The sequence below is a fragment of the Oncorhynchus keta genome, chromosome 23 (genome assembly GCF_023373465.1).
Source record: "Oncorhynchus keta strain PuntledgeMale-10-30-2019 chromosome 23, Oket_V2, whole genome shotgun sequence".
Taxonomy (NCBI): Eukaryota; Metazoa; Chordata; class Actinopteri; order Salmoniformes; family Salmonidae; genus Oncorhynchus; species Oncorhynchus keta.
In genome coordinates this window covers 45,395,538-45,409,960 of record NC_068443.1, presented here as the reverse complement: position 1 = coordinate 45,409,960, position 14,423 = coordinate 45,395,538, and the positions used below count along the sequence as shown (strand labels likewise).

General features: G+C 42.2%; 1 protein-coding gene across 7 annotated transcripts in view; it reads right to left on the bottom strand.

The window, feature by feature from the left end:
• The window catches only part of amph (amphiphysin), a 144,721-nt gene that overhangs the window by 12,504 nt on the left and 117,794 nt on the right, over positions 1 to 14,423 (bottom strand). For 3 of the 7 annotated variants that reach the window (XM_052477317.1, XM_052477321.1, XM_052477322.1), the window contains 5 exons: positions 13,603 to 13,647; positions 6,978 to 7,238; positions 6,341 to 6,397; positions 4,097 to 4,150; positions 2,960 to 3,013 (listed from right to left, as the gene is read on the bottom strand). In XM_052477317.1, coding sequence (XP_052333277.1) covers positions 2,960 to 3,013; positions 4,097 to 4,150; positions 6,341 to 6,397; positions 6,978 to 7,238; positions 13,603 to 13,647 — 471 coding nt within the window. The remainder of the gene's footprint in view (positions 1 to 2,959; positions 3,014 to 4,096; positions 4,151 to 6,340; positions 6,398 to 6,977; positions 7,239 to 13,602; positions 13,648 to 14,423) is intronic. The other 4 variants (XM_052477318.1, XM_052477319.1, XM_052477320.1 and 1 more) reach the window with 4 other exon arrangements.

The window sequence follows — 14,423 nt, the reverse complement described above, 5'->3', positions numbered from 1 at the left end:
TCCACAATGGCCAAGACCAGGGGGCTGTCAGGGATAAAATTGTAGACCTGCACAAGGCTGGGATGGGCTACAGGAAAATGGGCAAGCAGCTTGGTGAGAAGGCAACAACTGTTGGCACAATTTTTAGAAAATGGAAGAAGTTCAAGATGATTGTCAATCACCCTCAGTCTGGGGCTCCATGCACGATCTCACCTCGTGATCTCACCTCACCACTGATAAATCCACTATAATTGAGAATTTCAATAAGCATTTTTCTACGGCTGGCCATGCTTTCCACCTGGCTACCCCGGTCAACAGCAACTCGCCCAAGCCTCCCCTTTTCTCCTTATCCCAAATCCAGTCAGCTGATGTTCTGAAAGAGCTGCAAAATCTGGACCCCTACAAATCAGCAGGGCTAGACAATCTGGACCCTTTCTTTCTAAAATTATCTGCCAAAATTGTTGCCACCGCTATTACTAGCATATTCAACCTTTCTTTCGTGTCGTCTGAGATTCCCAAAGATTGGAAAGCAGCTGCAGTCATCCCCCTCTTCAAAGGGGGGGACACACTTGACCCAAACTGCTACAGACCTATATCTATCCTACCCTGCCTTTCTAAGGTCTTCGAAAGCCAAGTCAACAAACAGATTACCGACCATTTCGAATCTCACCATACCCTCTCTGCTATGCAATCTGGTTTCAGAGCTGTTCATGGGTGCACCTCAGCCAAGCTCAAGGTCCTAAACGATATCTTAACCGTCATCGATAAGAAACATTACTGTGCAGCCGTATTCAATGATCTGGCCAAGGCTTTCGACTCTGTCAATCACCACATCCTCAACAGCAGACTCGACAGCTTTGGTTTCTCAAATGATTGCCTCGCCTGGTTCACCAACTAATTTTCTGATAGAGTTCAGTGTGTCAAATCGGGCAACACGGACTTTCAATTCCCTCCAAAGATTTTCTATGGGGTTGAGATCTGGAGACTGGCTAGGCCACTCCAGGACCTTGAAATGCTTCTTACAAAGCCACTCCTTCATTGCCCGGGCGGTGTGTTTGGGATCATTGTCATGCTGAAAGACCCAGCCATGTTTCATCTTCAATGCCCTTGCTGATGGTAGGCTTTGTTACTTTGGTCCCAGCTCTCTGTAGGTCATTCACTAGGTCCCCCCGTGTGGTTCTGCGATTTTTGCTCACCGTTCTTGTGATCATTTTGACCCCACGGAGTGAGATCTTGCGTGGAGCCCCAGATCGAGGGAGATTATCAGTGGTCTTCCATTTCCTAATAATTGCTCCCACAGTTGATTTCTTCAAACCAAGCTGCTTACCTATTGCAGATTCAGTCTTCCCAGCCTGGTGCAGGTCTACAATTTTGTTTCTGGTGTCCTTTGACAGCTCTTTGGTCTTGGCCATAGTGGAGTTTGGAGTGTGATTGTTTGAGGTTGTGGACAGGTGTTTTTTATACTGATAACAAGTTCAAACATGTGCCATTAATACAGGTAACGAATGGAGGACAGAGGAGCCTCTTAAAGAAGGTCTGTGAGAGCCAGAAATCTTGCTTGTTTGTAGGTGACCAAATACTTATTTTCCACCATAATTTGCAAATTAATTCATAAAAAATTCTACAATGTGATCTTCTGGATTTTCTTTTCTCATTTTGTCTGTCATAGTTGAAGTGTACCTATGATGAAAATCACAGGTCTCTCTCATATTTTTAAGTGGGAGAACTTGCACAATTGGTGGCTGACTAAATACTTTTTTTGCCCCACTGTAGAAACCTTAATAGAAAGTTACTAAAGTAAAAGTGAAAGTCGCCCAGTAAAATAGTACTTGAGTAAAAGTCTAAAAGTATTTGGTTTTAAATATACTTAAGTATCAAAAGTATATGTAATTGCTAAAATATACTTCAAAAGTATAAGTAAAAGAATAAATCATTTCCATTTTCTTGTTTTTAAAATTTATGGATAGCCAGGGGCACACTCCAATACTCAAGACATTATTTACAAATAAAGCATGTGTTTAGTGAGTCCCTCTGACCATAGGCAGTAGGGAGGACCACGTGTTCTCTTCATAAGTGCGTCGATTTCACCATTTCCCTGTCCTGTTAAGCATTCAAAATGTAAGGAGTACTTTGGGTTTCCAGGGAAAATGTATGGAGTATAAAGTACAATATTTTATTTAGGAATGTAGTGAAGTAAAAGTAAAAGTAGTCAAAAATATAAATAGTAAAGTACAGATACCCCAAAAAACGACTTAAGTAGTACTTTAAAGTATTTTTACTTAAGTACTTTACACCACTGTCTGTGTGCAGTCCAAATACTAATGACGATTAGAATCTGACTTGGTTTCACTGGAATTATCAAATGGCAAGAGTCAAACAAACGTCAACCCTCAACATTTCAACAGCTCGTATAGGCACAGTTTAGTTAAGATCTCTTGACCGGTCGGTTGGTTTTCTTATTATGAAATCATTATTTTCACCTGTGCTAACTGAAAATGGTGCTCACAATAACGTTCATTAGCTGGCTACGGTTAGCACGCTAGCTAGTTAAACTGCCAGCTGTCAGCCAGTGACTTATTTGTTGTTATTTCTCTGCTACATGTGGAAATCACCACAACGTTCCCAGCCCCAATTTCTAAATATGTATTAACAGCCTGCGTCAGTTTTCGAGGTGGAACCTAAACAGTCATTTCTGATCTAGGACAGGAAAGACTCTAAATAAGTGCAGCAACTTCCTCTGAGGTGGGCCTTTACATTTGAACGCCTCATGTTCTCAGAACATGTACCTTGTAATATGAAAGTATATAACAACAATCACTACTATTTTCTGGAGCCTATTTCAGGCTTAAGTGACTCAATGGACTTTCGGACAGGTCCCAATAGGTCCCAGTTACTGAGCTTAGTTGAATAAGGCAAATGTGGGATCATGGATATTAAGAGTTTTGGGAATGGGGTTTGGGAATCTTGGGATAATAATTACCGGAGTCTCCTCCACAGGGGACTCCTTCATTTCCTCCGGGGTCGGAACGGATTCCTACGTACAAAAGAGAGTTGATTCACAATCACATCTGGGGGAAAAAAAATATTTTCAAGCCTCGAGGATGGCCTCTCTCGACTCTCCAGATTTAGTTTGGTTATTTCAAGTTATTTTGTATGTTTCCTTTAATTTTGTGTACTCCTATGTCACAGGTGGATAGCTCTTAATAAATGGTTGGAATGGAATAGTATCAACCATGGAAAACATGTTGTACATGTTCGATACCATTTATTCTGTTCCTGTCATGACCCTGTCCTCCCCAATTAAGCTGTCACCAACCGCCTGTGACCTATTTGCTATACTTCTAAATAAATATAGCATTTTGATATTTCAACTCATATACGTACAGTATATGAGAGTATATAACATTGTGGAATTTCAAGATTCAAAAGGTTGAGACTTCTGATGGCCGATGATACATTTCACAAGGCATTGGTTCCTATAGGGACCTGGGTCCTGCTTTATTTAAAGTGCATCTTATGAAGGCTTCATAAGCACCACATAGATGCTTCACAAATCATCTATAACTGTACATCATGCTCTATAAAGATTTGTAATGTGGCATAACTGTGTGACATAACTATCAATGTATGTTAGATTCTGGGATTTTAAAGCATGGAGCTTTATGGGGAATACATGGAACAGGGGTTTGGGGATATAGCCAAACTCATATGAGACTGGGTGCTATTCACACAAACCCAGATTTTGGTGAATACCGTTGTCTGGAAAAAACATTATTATTATTAACATTATTTAATGATGGAAAGTGACAATTTATGTCACAGTATACATTGAGTGACATTTCTACAGTATAAATGCTCATTTCGAATGGCACATGAAATCCAAGGTTTGGGTTTGTTTTAATAGCATCCTCTGTGTACTTTGGAGTGAGTCAGACCTCAATGTCCTGTATGACTCAACCTTAAAGCTTATATGAGACACTGTGTCAAATACAATTGAATGTTTAAGATTCTACAAAACATTGTAAAAATATGACTTGAGGTTCAAACTCACACAAGATACTCGGCCAAATATGATTTTAGCTTCCTTTTTGCCAAATTTGGCATAAGTTATAGTTACCGGGGGAGCTGTTTCGCTGGGGAATGCTTTTTCAGCCTCTTCAACTGGGAGGATCTAAGCGCAGAAAGAGGTTTTAATGCACCTAGCTAGCTACCTAAGCTTTTTCAGTACAGCCTTTAGCATTGAGTTTGCATTTGATATATTGAGATTAATCTGCATCAATTACATACATAACAGCGGTTCTCCTTTTTATTGACATTGTTAGTATAGCATTCATGCAAGTGCAAAACGTAAAGTACTGAGATGCAAACTTTGAGGAATCGTTGCATCCAGTCATTGCTGTGTTGGCAAGGAAATGTTTGGTCCATTCTTTCAAGGTACAGACTATCTTGGTGTATCAAGATTCTGCACAGATTCTGTGGTTATTATATTATTATTATTATATTTAGTGGGATATACTCTTGTTCAAGGAAATTATTTAAAAAAAAATGAGCATCTATATCAAGGAAAATCTAAAATCAAATGAACGAAAATAAGGCTACTCAGCTTTTTTAAGTCGTTTTGATACATGGTTGGCACATGGAAGAAAGTAAATGGATCTACAGACATTTCCTCCACTCCCATGTCAAGCATGACAATAAGAGCCATATACACACAGCAATTGTAATTACCCTTCGTAAATGAGCAACTCCCCAAGGCACATACCCAATATATACAAACGTATGTGGACACCCCTTCAAATTAGTGGATTCAGCTATGTCAGCCACACCCATTGCAATCTCCATAGACAAACATTGGCAGTAGAATGGCCTTACTGAAGATGTCAATGACTTTCAACGTGGCACCGTCATAGAATTCCATCTATCCAACAAGTCAGTTTGTCAAATTTATGCCGTACTAGAGCTGCCCCGGTCAACTGTAAGTGCTGTTATTGTGAAGAGGAAACGTCTAGGAGCAACAACGGCTCAGCCACAAAGTGGTAGGCCACACAAGCTCACAGAATGGGACCGCAGAGTGCTGAACCGCGTAGCTTGTCAAAATCGTCTTTCCTCGGCTGCATCACTCACTACCGAGTTCCAAACTGCCTCTGGAAGCAACATCAGCACTAGAACTGTTTGTCGGGAGCTTAATGAAATGGGTTTCCGTGGCCAAGCAGCCGCACACAAGCCTAAGATCACCATGCACAATGCAAATGGTCGGCAGGACTAATCTCTGGAGTGATGAATCACGCTTCAGTATCTGGCAGCCCAACGGACTAATCTGGGTTTGGTGGATGCCAGGAGAACGCTACCTGACCCATTGCTTAGTGCCAACTGTAAAGTTTGGTGGAGGAGGAATAATGGCCTCGGCTGTTTTTCATGGTTCGGGCTAGGCCCCTTAATTCCAATGAAGGGAAATCTTAACGCTACAGCATTCAATGACATTCTAGATGATTCTGTGCTTCCAACTTTGTGGCAACAGTTTGGGGAAGGCCCTTTCCTGTTAAAGCATGACATTCCCCCTGTGCACAGAGCAAGGTCCATACAGAAAGCCTTCCCAGAAGAGTGGAGGCTGTTATAGCTGCAAAGGAGATCAACTCCATATCGATGGCCATGATTTTGGAACGAGATGTTAGACGAGTAGGTGTCCACATACTTTTGGTCATGTAGTGTATCTCTTTGCGATGTGTCTAGTGCTTGCCCCAGGCTCCAACCTGGAGTAGGGTTGAACAGCTCATACACTCAAATATAACAAGTGTGTCACAATGTATAAAACTACACACACCAGCCTCATAGGAACAGAACATGAGCATATTTTGGAATACACAAGAATAGTATGTGCATGCATGACATCCCAACAGAAACATATAGATCATTAAAAATGCCACCCTAATTCTTCAATCACATTCCGACACAGACACACACACATTTCCCACCCAAGATGACTATGACTATGATGCACTCAATTACAATCAATGGTCAATGGTCCTTCTGTAGCTCAGTTGGTAGAGCATGGCGCTTGTAACGCCAGGGTAGTGGGTTCGATTCCCGGGACCACCCATACGTAGAATGTATGCACACATGACTGTAAGTCGCTTTGGATAAAAGCGTCTGCTAAATGGCATATTTTTTTTTTTTTTTTTAGTTATTCACAAAGTCTCGACACGGACAATCTCTCAACCTCATGACACTTTGACAATGGTGATGGTAGGGTTTGGGCCCGGCTACTGAAAGAAGATGGACTTCAATGTAACTCTCACAGAACCGAGTCACAGAACAGTAATGGGAGGGCGTGAGTGGACAAAGGGGAGGATCTTACACATACCTCAGTTGGTGAAGCCCCCTCAGGCTCTGCAGATGTCACTGGAGACCCCACAGTGGACTATACCAAGAGTGAGTTAGAGAAGAATGTCATATTTAAGACTTGAATCCTGTCATAATGTACAGATGTGTTATAAAACAATAAATGGGAGTTGTGGAGTGGATTGAGGTCAAAACAAAAAGTACCAAGTTTAAAATGGTAAGTTTTAAAATCAAGGAGAACATAATTGAATGACAAGGAAGGTGTCGATAATTGCAAAGTAACATTTTTAAAACAGAGGACATCAGAAAGCATCTCCACGGATATAATGAATGGGATGATAACGACGATCATGATAATGACAAAGGTGAAAACACTGATGATGATGACGAGGATGATTATGACGACGATGATGATGATGATATTGACAATATGAAAATATTGATGATGATGATGATGATGATATTGACAATATGAAAATATTGATGATGATGATGATGATAATAAATACGATGATGATGATGATGATGACGGTGATGAAAAGGTTCCCTTAAACAGAGGGATACAACTATGCCTATAAGGATGACTTGGACCATAGATGGCTGGGGAATGACCCATGCTATTTCACAGTTACTGTATATAATAGCTAACTGTCACTCACATCAGGCTTCTCCTCTCCAGGGCTGGTGGCACTCTCGGCTGCCTCGGCCTCACTAGTCGGGGAAGCAGGCTCCTGGATCTCCCCTGCCTCGGCCGCTGCCTCTGTGGCATCTGAGGTCTCAGTCCCAAGGACCTCCGGGGCCACAGCAGTCTCAGCTGTTGCCTCCCGGGCCACAGCAGTCTCAGCTGTTGCCTCCCGGGCCACAGCAGTCTCAGCTGGGGGCGCAGCAGCTTCAGGGTCCATGGTGACATTGCTTTCATTCTTTCCACAAATACAGGCGAGGGAAGAACTGATCAACATCCCCTGTCTTACAGCAGCCCCCACAACCCCCCTGTCCCAACTCACCATACCTCTTTTGTACTTTTTGATTATGCGGTGTAGCACCTTGGGTGCAACAAATGCACTACCGTTAAAATGAATTATTATCATCATCATCATCATCATCATCATTACCTGGATAGGTATGGCTGGTTAGCCCTTTTACCCTCTGTATAACTATACAACATAAACATTCAGAGTGGAACTGCAGCGCAGTTTCCTTTAATCTGCAAATAATTTACTCAGTTTCAACAGAGAATACAATGTGTTCGAAGCTCTTAAAGGCAGACTGAATAATATGACATCATACAAGGCAACCTTACAGATGTCACAGAACTCAAATCAGAATAGATTGTCACGGTTGCCTCTTTCCAGTGTGGAAATACCTCAAGGGAGGGCACAAATTGGGAAGAGCTAATAGGGGCCGTCTTGACAGATTAAAATGTTGTATGCAGGAACTTGTTCCTCTATGTACAGTATGATGATTCAATATTGCCGAGTATAGTTCAAACGTTGCTTCAGAGTACAGTTTGAGCATTTTGGCAGCAACACACACAAAAAAAAAAAACATAAGTGTTTTGGATAACATATTCAACATAAGTGTGAACACATCCAAAACTGCACTTAAAGATACACTATGCAGAAATCACCCCGCCATTTCCTGGTTGCAAAATTTCAGTCATTGTGTCAAAAAACATTGTACCGTCTAAACCGCTGTGAAATATATTTTCCATAACCAAAAATATTTTATTTTCAGCTGGTGTACAAAATCGAAAATAAGAGTGGCAAAACATTACCGTAGGAACGTGAAACATAGAAATAGCACACATCAGAACAGATCTAAAGCGTCATAGACTTGCTTTCAATGAGAATGACAGATCTATAACTCTCATTTCTATGTGAATTTGCAAAACTAACATATTGCAGCTTTAACAAATACAACTGAATGAATGTGAAGATGGCGCCGAAGAACATGGCTGACGTTTTACATTCTCCCAACCAATTGTGCAATTCTGGTATTTTTTTTTTGCTTTTTGTGTAAATTATTTTTTTACTCATTGTGTACATAATGTTGCTTCTATCGTCTCTTATGACTGAAAATAACTTCTGGACATCAGAAAAGCGATTACTCACCACGGACTGGAAGAAACTTTTTCCTTTAACGAGTCTGACGAGAAGGATATCCTGCTTTCACTAGAACAGGCCCAGATCCATGCCTTTTACGTGAAGAAAAGACGCCGGAAAAGGGGACGCAGATTGGGGATCCTTCTGAGAAGTCGGAGGCGAGCGAGTAAACTCCTAATGCCTTCCTTACTAACGTGCAATCGTTGGAAAATAAAATTGATGACCTACTATTAAGATGATCCTACCAACGGGGCATTAAAAACTGTAACATCTTATGTTTCACTGAGACGTAGCTGAACGAAGAAACTGACAATATAGAGCTGGTGGGATTTTCCATGCACCGGCAGAACAGAGACGCTACCTCTGGTAAGATGAGGGGTGGGGGTGTGTGTCTTTTTGCCAATAACAGCTGGTACGCAATGTCTAATATTGAAGAAGCCTCGAGGTATTGATGCATTGCTTGCCTGAGGTAGAGTACCTCATGATAAGTTGTAGAACACACTATCTAAAAAGAGAGTTCACATCTGTATTATTCGTAGCCGTCTATTTACCAACACAAAGCGCAGCTGGCACTAAGACCGCTCTCAACCAACTCTGCCATAAGCAAAGAAGAAAATGCTCACCCAGAAGCGGCGCTCCTAGTGGCCGGAGACTTTAATGCAGGCAAACTTAAATCGGTTTTACCAAATTTTTACCAGCATGTAATATGTGCAACCAGAAAAAAAAAATCCTAGACCACCTCTACTCCACACACAGAGAAGCATACAAAGCTCTCCCCCGCCCTACATTTGGCAAATCTGAATACAATTCTATCCTCCTGATTCCTGCTTACAAGCAAAAACTAAAGCAGGAAGTACCAGTGACTCGCACAATACAGAAGTGGTCAGATGACGCAGATTCTACACTACAGGACTGTTTCACTAGCACAGACTGGAATATGTTCTGGGATTCATCCAATGGCATTGAGGAATACACCACCTCAGTCATCGGCTTCATTGTAACTGCATCGATGACCTCGTCCCCACAGTGTGTGTATGTACATATCCCAACCAGAAGCCATGGATTACAGGAAATATCCGCATCAAGCTAAAGGCTAGAGCTGCCACTTTCAAGGAGCTGGAGACTAATCCGGACGCTTATAAGAAATCCCGCTATGCCCTCAGACAAACCATCAAACAAGCAAAGCGTCAATACAGGATTAAGATTGAATCCTACTACACCGCCCCTGACGCTCGTCGGATGTGGCAAGGCATGAAAACTATTATGGACTACAAAAGGGAAACCCAGACGTGAGCTGCCCAGCTGCTGGGCCAGACCGATTACCAGGAAGTGTACTCCGAGCATGCGCTGACCAACTGTCAAGTGTCTTCACTGACATTTTCAACCTCTCCCTAACAGAGTCTGTAATACCAACATGTTTCAGGCAGACCACCATAGTCCCTGTGCCCAAGGAAGCGAAGGTAACCTGTCTAAATGATTACCGCCCCGTGGCACTCACGTCGGTAGACATGAAGTGCTTTGAAAGGCTGATCATGGCTCAAATTAACAGCATCCTCCCGGACACCCTAGACCCACTCCAATTCGCATATCGTCCCAACAAATCCACAGATGATGCAATCTCAATCGCTCTCCACACCGCCCTTTCTCACACGGACAAAAGGAACACCTATAAGAGAATGCTCTTCATCGACCAAAGCTCAGCGTTCAACACCATCGTGCCCACGAAGGTTATTATTAAGCTAAGGACTCTGGGACTAAACACCTTCCTCTGCAACTGGATCCTGGACTTCCTGACGCGACGGCCCCAGGTGGTAAGAGTAAATCAAATCAAATCAAATTGATTTATATAGCCCTTCGTACATCAGCTGATATCTCAAAGTGCTGTACAGAAACCCAGCCTAAAACCCCAAACAGCAAGCAATGCTGATGTAGAAGCACGGAGTAGGCAACAACACATCTGCCACGCTGATCCTTAACACTGGGGCCCCTCAGCTGTGTGTGCTTAGTCCCCTCCTGTATTCCCTGTTCACCCACGACTGCGTGGCCAAACACGACTCCAACACCATCATTCAATTTGCTGACGACAACAGTGCCTGATCACTGACAATGATAAGACAGTCTATAGGGGGGAGGTCAAAGAACTGGCAGTGTGGTGCCAGGACAACAACCTCTCTCTCAATGTGAGCAAGACAAAGGAGCTGATCGTGGACTACAGGAAAAGGTGGGCCGAACAAGCCCCCATTAACATCGACGGGGCTGTAGTGGACGTGTCGAGAGTTTCAAGTTCCTTGGTGTCCACATCACCAACGAACCATCATGGTCCAAACATACCAAGAGAGTTGTGAAGAGGGGACAACAAAACCTTTTCCCCTCAGGAGACTGAAAAGATTTGGCATGAGCCCTCAGATCCTCAAAAGGTTCTATAGCTGCACCATCGAAAGGATCCTGACCGGGTGCATCACCACCTGGCAACTGCTCGGCATCTGACCGTAAGGCGCTACAGAGGGTAGTGCGAACGGCCCAGTACATCACTGGGGCCAAGCTTCCTGCCATCCAGGACCTATATAATAGTCTGTGTCGGAGGAAAGCCCATAAAATTGTCAGACTCCAGTCACCCGAGTTATAGACTCTTTTCTCCGCTACCGCACGGCAAGCGGTACCGGAGTGCCATGTCTAGGGTCAAAAGGCTCCTCAATAGCTTCTCCCCCAAGCCATTAGACTGCTGAACAATTCATCAAAATCGCCACTGGGCAATTTCCATGAACCCCCTCTTGTACAAAGCTGCTACTCGCTGTTTGTTTGTTACCTATGCATAGTCACTTCGCCCCCACCTACACATACATATTACCTCAATTAGCCTGTACCCCTGCACACTGACTCGGTACCGGTGCCCCGAGAAGCCTCGTTATAGTGTTACTTTTTATTATTACTTTTTATTTTAGCCTACTTGGTAAATATTTTCTTCTTCTTGAACTGCACTGTTGGTTAAGGGCTTGTAAGTAAGCATTTCACTGTGAAGTCTACACTTGTTGTATTCGGCACACGTGGCAAATAAAGTTTGATTTGATGACAGTACACAAACACAACACTGTAACGGAAATGGGGTCACCAAAACATGTAAATAGATACCTGAAGTGACTCATTAAAATACTATTCCCTCAACAGTATTACATATATATATCTACAGTTGAAGTCGGATGTTTACATACACTTAGGTTGGAGTCGTTAAAACTCGTTTTTCAACAACTCCACAAATTTCTTGATAACAAACTATCGTTTTTGCAAGTCGGTTAGGACATCTACTTTGTGCTTGACAAGTAATTTTTACAAAAATTGTTTCCAGACAGATTATTTCACTTATAATTCACTGTATCACAATTCCAGTGGGTCAGAAGTTTACATACACTGAGTTGACTGTGCTTTTAAACAGCTTGGAAAAATCCAGAAATTGACGTCATGGCTTTAGAAGCTTCTGATAGGCTAATTGACATCATTTGAGTCAATTGGAGGTTTACCTGTGGATGTATTTCAAGGCCTACCTTCAAACTCTGACTTCAACTGTGTGTATGTATATATATATAATGCTGTTGAGGGAATAGTATTTTAATAGATACACACACACACACACACAGAGGCAGATTTATTAGGTAATAATAAATAATAAGCATCTACACTGAACAAAAAATATAAATGCAACAATTTCAAAGAATTTATTGCGTTAGTGTTATATTTAAAAAAATATGTCAATTGAAATAAATTCATTCGGCCCTAATCTATGGATTTCACATTACTGGGAATACAGATATGCATCTGTTGGCCACAGATACTTAAAAAAACAGATACTTAAAAAAAGGTAGGTACGTGGATCAGATAACCAGTCGGTATCTGGTGTGACAACCATTTGCCTCAACCATTCTTTGGGGCATGAAAACTTTGCTCAATTGGCATCAAGTGTGGGGAATGGTGTGGGGAATGTTTTCCTGTGGAAATCCAGGAAAACATTCCCCACACCATTACACAAACACAAAAGCTGCCAGTGGAGGACTTGTGAGGCGTCTGTTTCTCAAACTAGACACTAATGTACTTGTCCTCTTGCTCAATTGTGCCCTGGGGCCTCCCACTCCTCTTTCTATTCTGGTTAGAGCCCGTTTGCGATGTTCTGTGAAGGGAGTAGTGCACAGCATTGTACGAGATCTTCAGTTTCTTAGCAATTTAGTCTCACCAGGGGTGATGGTCAGATTTGCGTTTATCGTCGATGGAATGGGCGTTACACCGAGGCCTGTACTCTGGAGCGGGATCGATTTGGAGGTGGAGGGTCTATCATGGCCTGGGGCGGTGTGTCACAGCATCATTGGACTGAGCTTGTTGTCATTGCAGGCAATCTCAACGCTGTGCATTACAGGGAAGACATCCTCCTCCCTCATGTGGTACACTTCCTGCAGGCTCATCCTGACATGACCCTCCAGCATGACAATTCCACCAGTCATACTGCTCGTTCTGTGCATGATTTCCTGGAAGACAGGAATGTCAGTCTTCTGCCATAGCCAGCGAAGAGCCTGGATCTCAATCCCATTGAGCACGTCTGGAACCTGTTGGATCGGAGCGTGAGGGCTAGGGCCATTCCCCCCAGAAATGTCCGGGAAATAGCAGGTGCCTTGGTGGAAGAGTGAGGTAACATCTCACAGCAAGAACGGGCAAATCTGGTGCAGTCCCTGAGGAGGAGATGCACTGCAGCACTTAATGCAGCTGGTGGCCACACCAGATACTGACTGTTACTCCCCTTTGTTCAGGGACACGTTATTCCATTTCTGTTAGTCACATGTCTGTGGAACTTGTTCAGTTTATGTCTCAGTTGTTGAATCTTGTTATGTTCATACAAATATTTACACATGTTAAGTTTACTGAAAATAAACGCAGTTGACAGTGAGGATATGTCTTTTAATTGCTGAGTTTACACACACACACACACACACACACACACACACACACACACACACACACACACACACACACACACACACACACACACACACACACACACACACACACACACACACACACACACACACACACACACACACACACACACACACACACACACACATATAATAAAGCAAATATAAAGACATAAAAGTTAGTAATGGAAGAGCAAAAACGTCTGTCATATTGACACTTGACTTACCAGCTTATCAAAATCCGCAACAAATGTTGGGGCTGTTGCTTCCATCTTTAAGATAAGTTGGTGGAAAGAGAAAGAGAGGGAGAAAGTTAAAACTACACTGGCAGCAAACCAGCAGTAATAAAATATCAGAGCATATAAAATGTTAGTTTTGAAAGGTAAGTTATGATGGGATAATTTTGGGGAGAGTATTAGTGAGGGATTGACAAAGTGTTTGTAACCGGGATAGAGTGGAGGGTAAACTCATGTAAGCATAGTTTATCCACCTTTTCAAACAGTGAAGAGTTTTTGCAGCAATTACACTCTATTCGCCTTGTTAGCAAATTTGCCCAACTACATTATTGTTGTTAGCATAAGTTTACCCAACTTGTTTTTTTTTACATACCTGGTTAGTTTACAAAACTGTAGTTTAGTTCTCGTTTATTGTAATATCCCTGAATGCTACAACCATGTAAACTTCATACTATTCTACTACTAAGACAGTCTTTAGCTTCTTTATGCAGGAACTGCTTTTTATATATCTGGAAGTTCAATATTATGGGTCAATTGCAACCAGTATTCGTGGTAATGTGTTACAAAAGTAACGCGTTACTTTTTCAAATTGGGGAATATTATTGAAGTTACTTTGTTATACAACGCGTGCGTAACTAATCCCATCAACTAGCAGCATCAGGAGATAAGCTTTTGCGGCCTACAATCTTCTAACGTCACTTTATACCTAATTTAAATACTTCAGTTTTTTTAAACTAATCTGCAAGTAAGTAAACTACATGACAAAAAGTATGTGAACACCTTCTCGTCGAACATCTCGCTCCAAAATCATT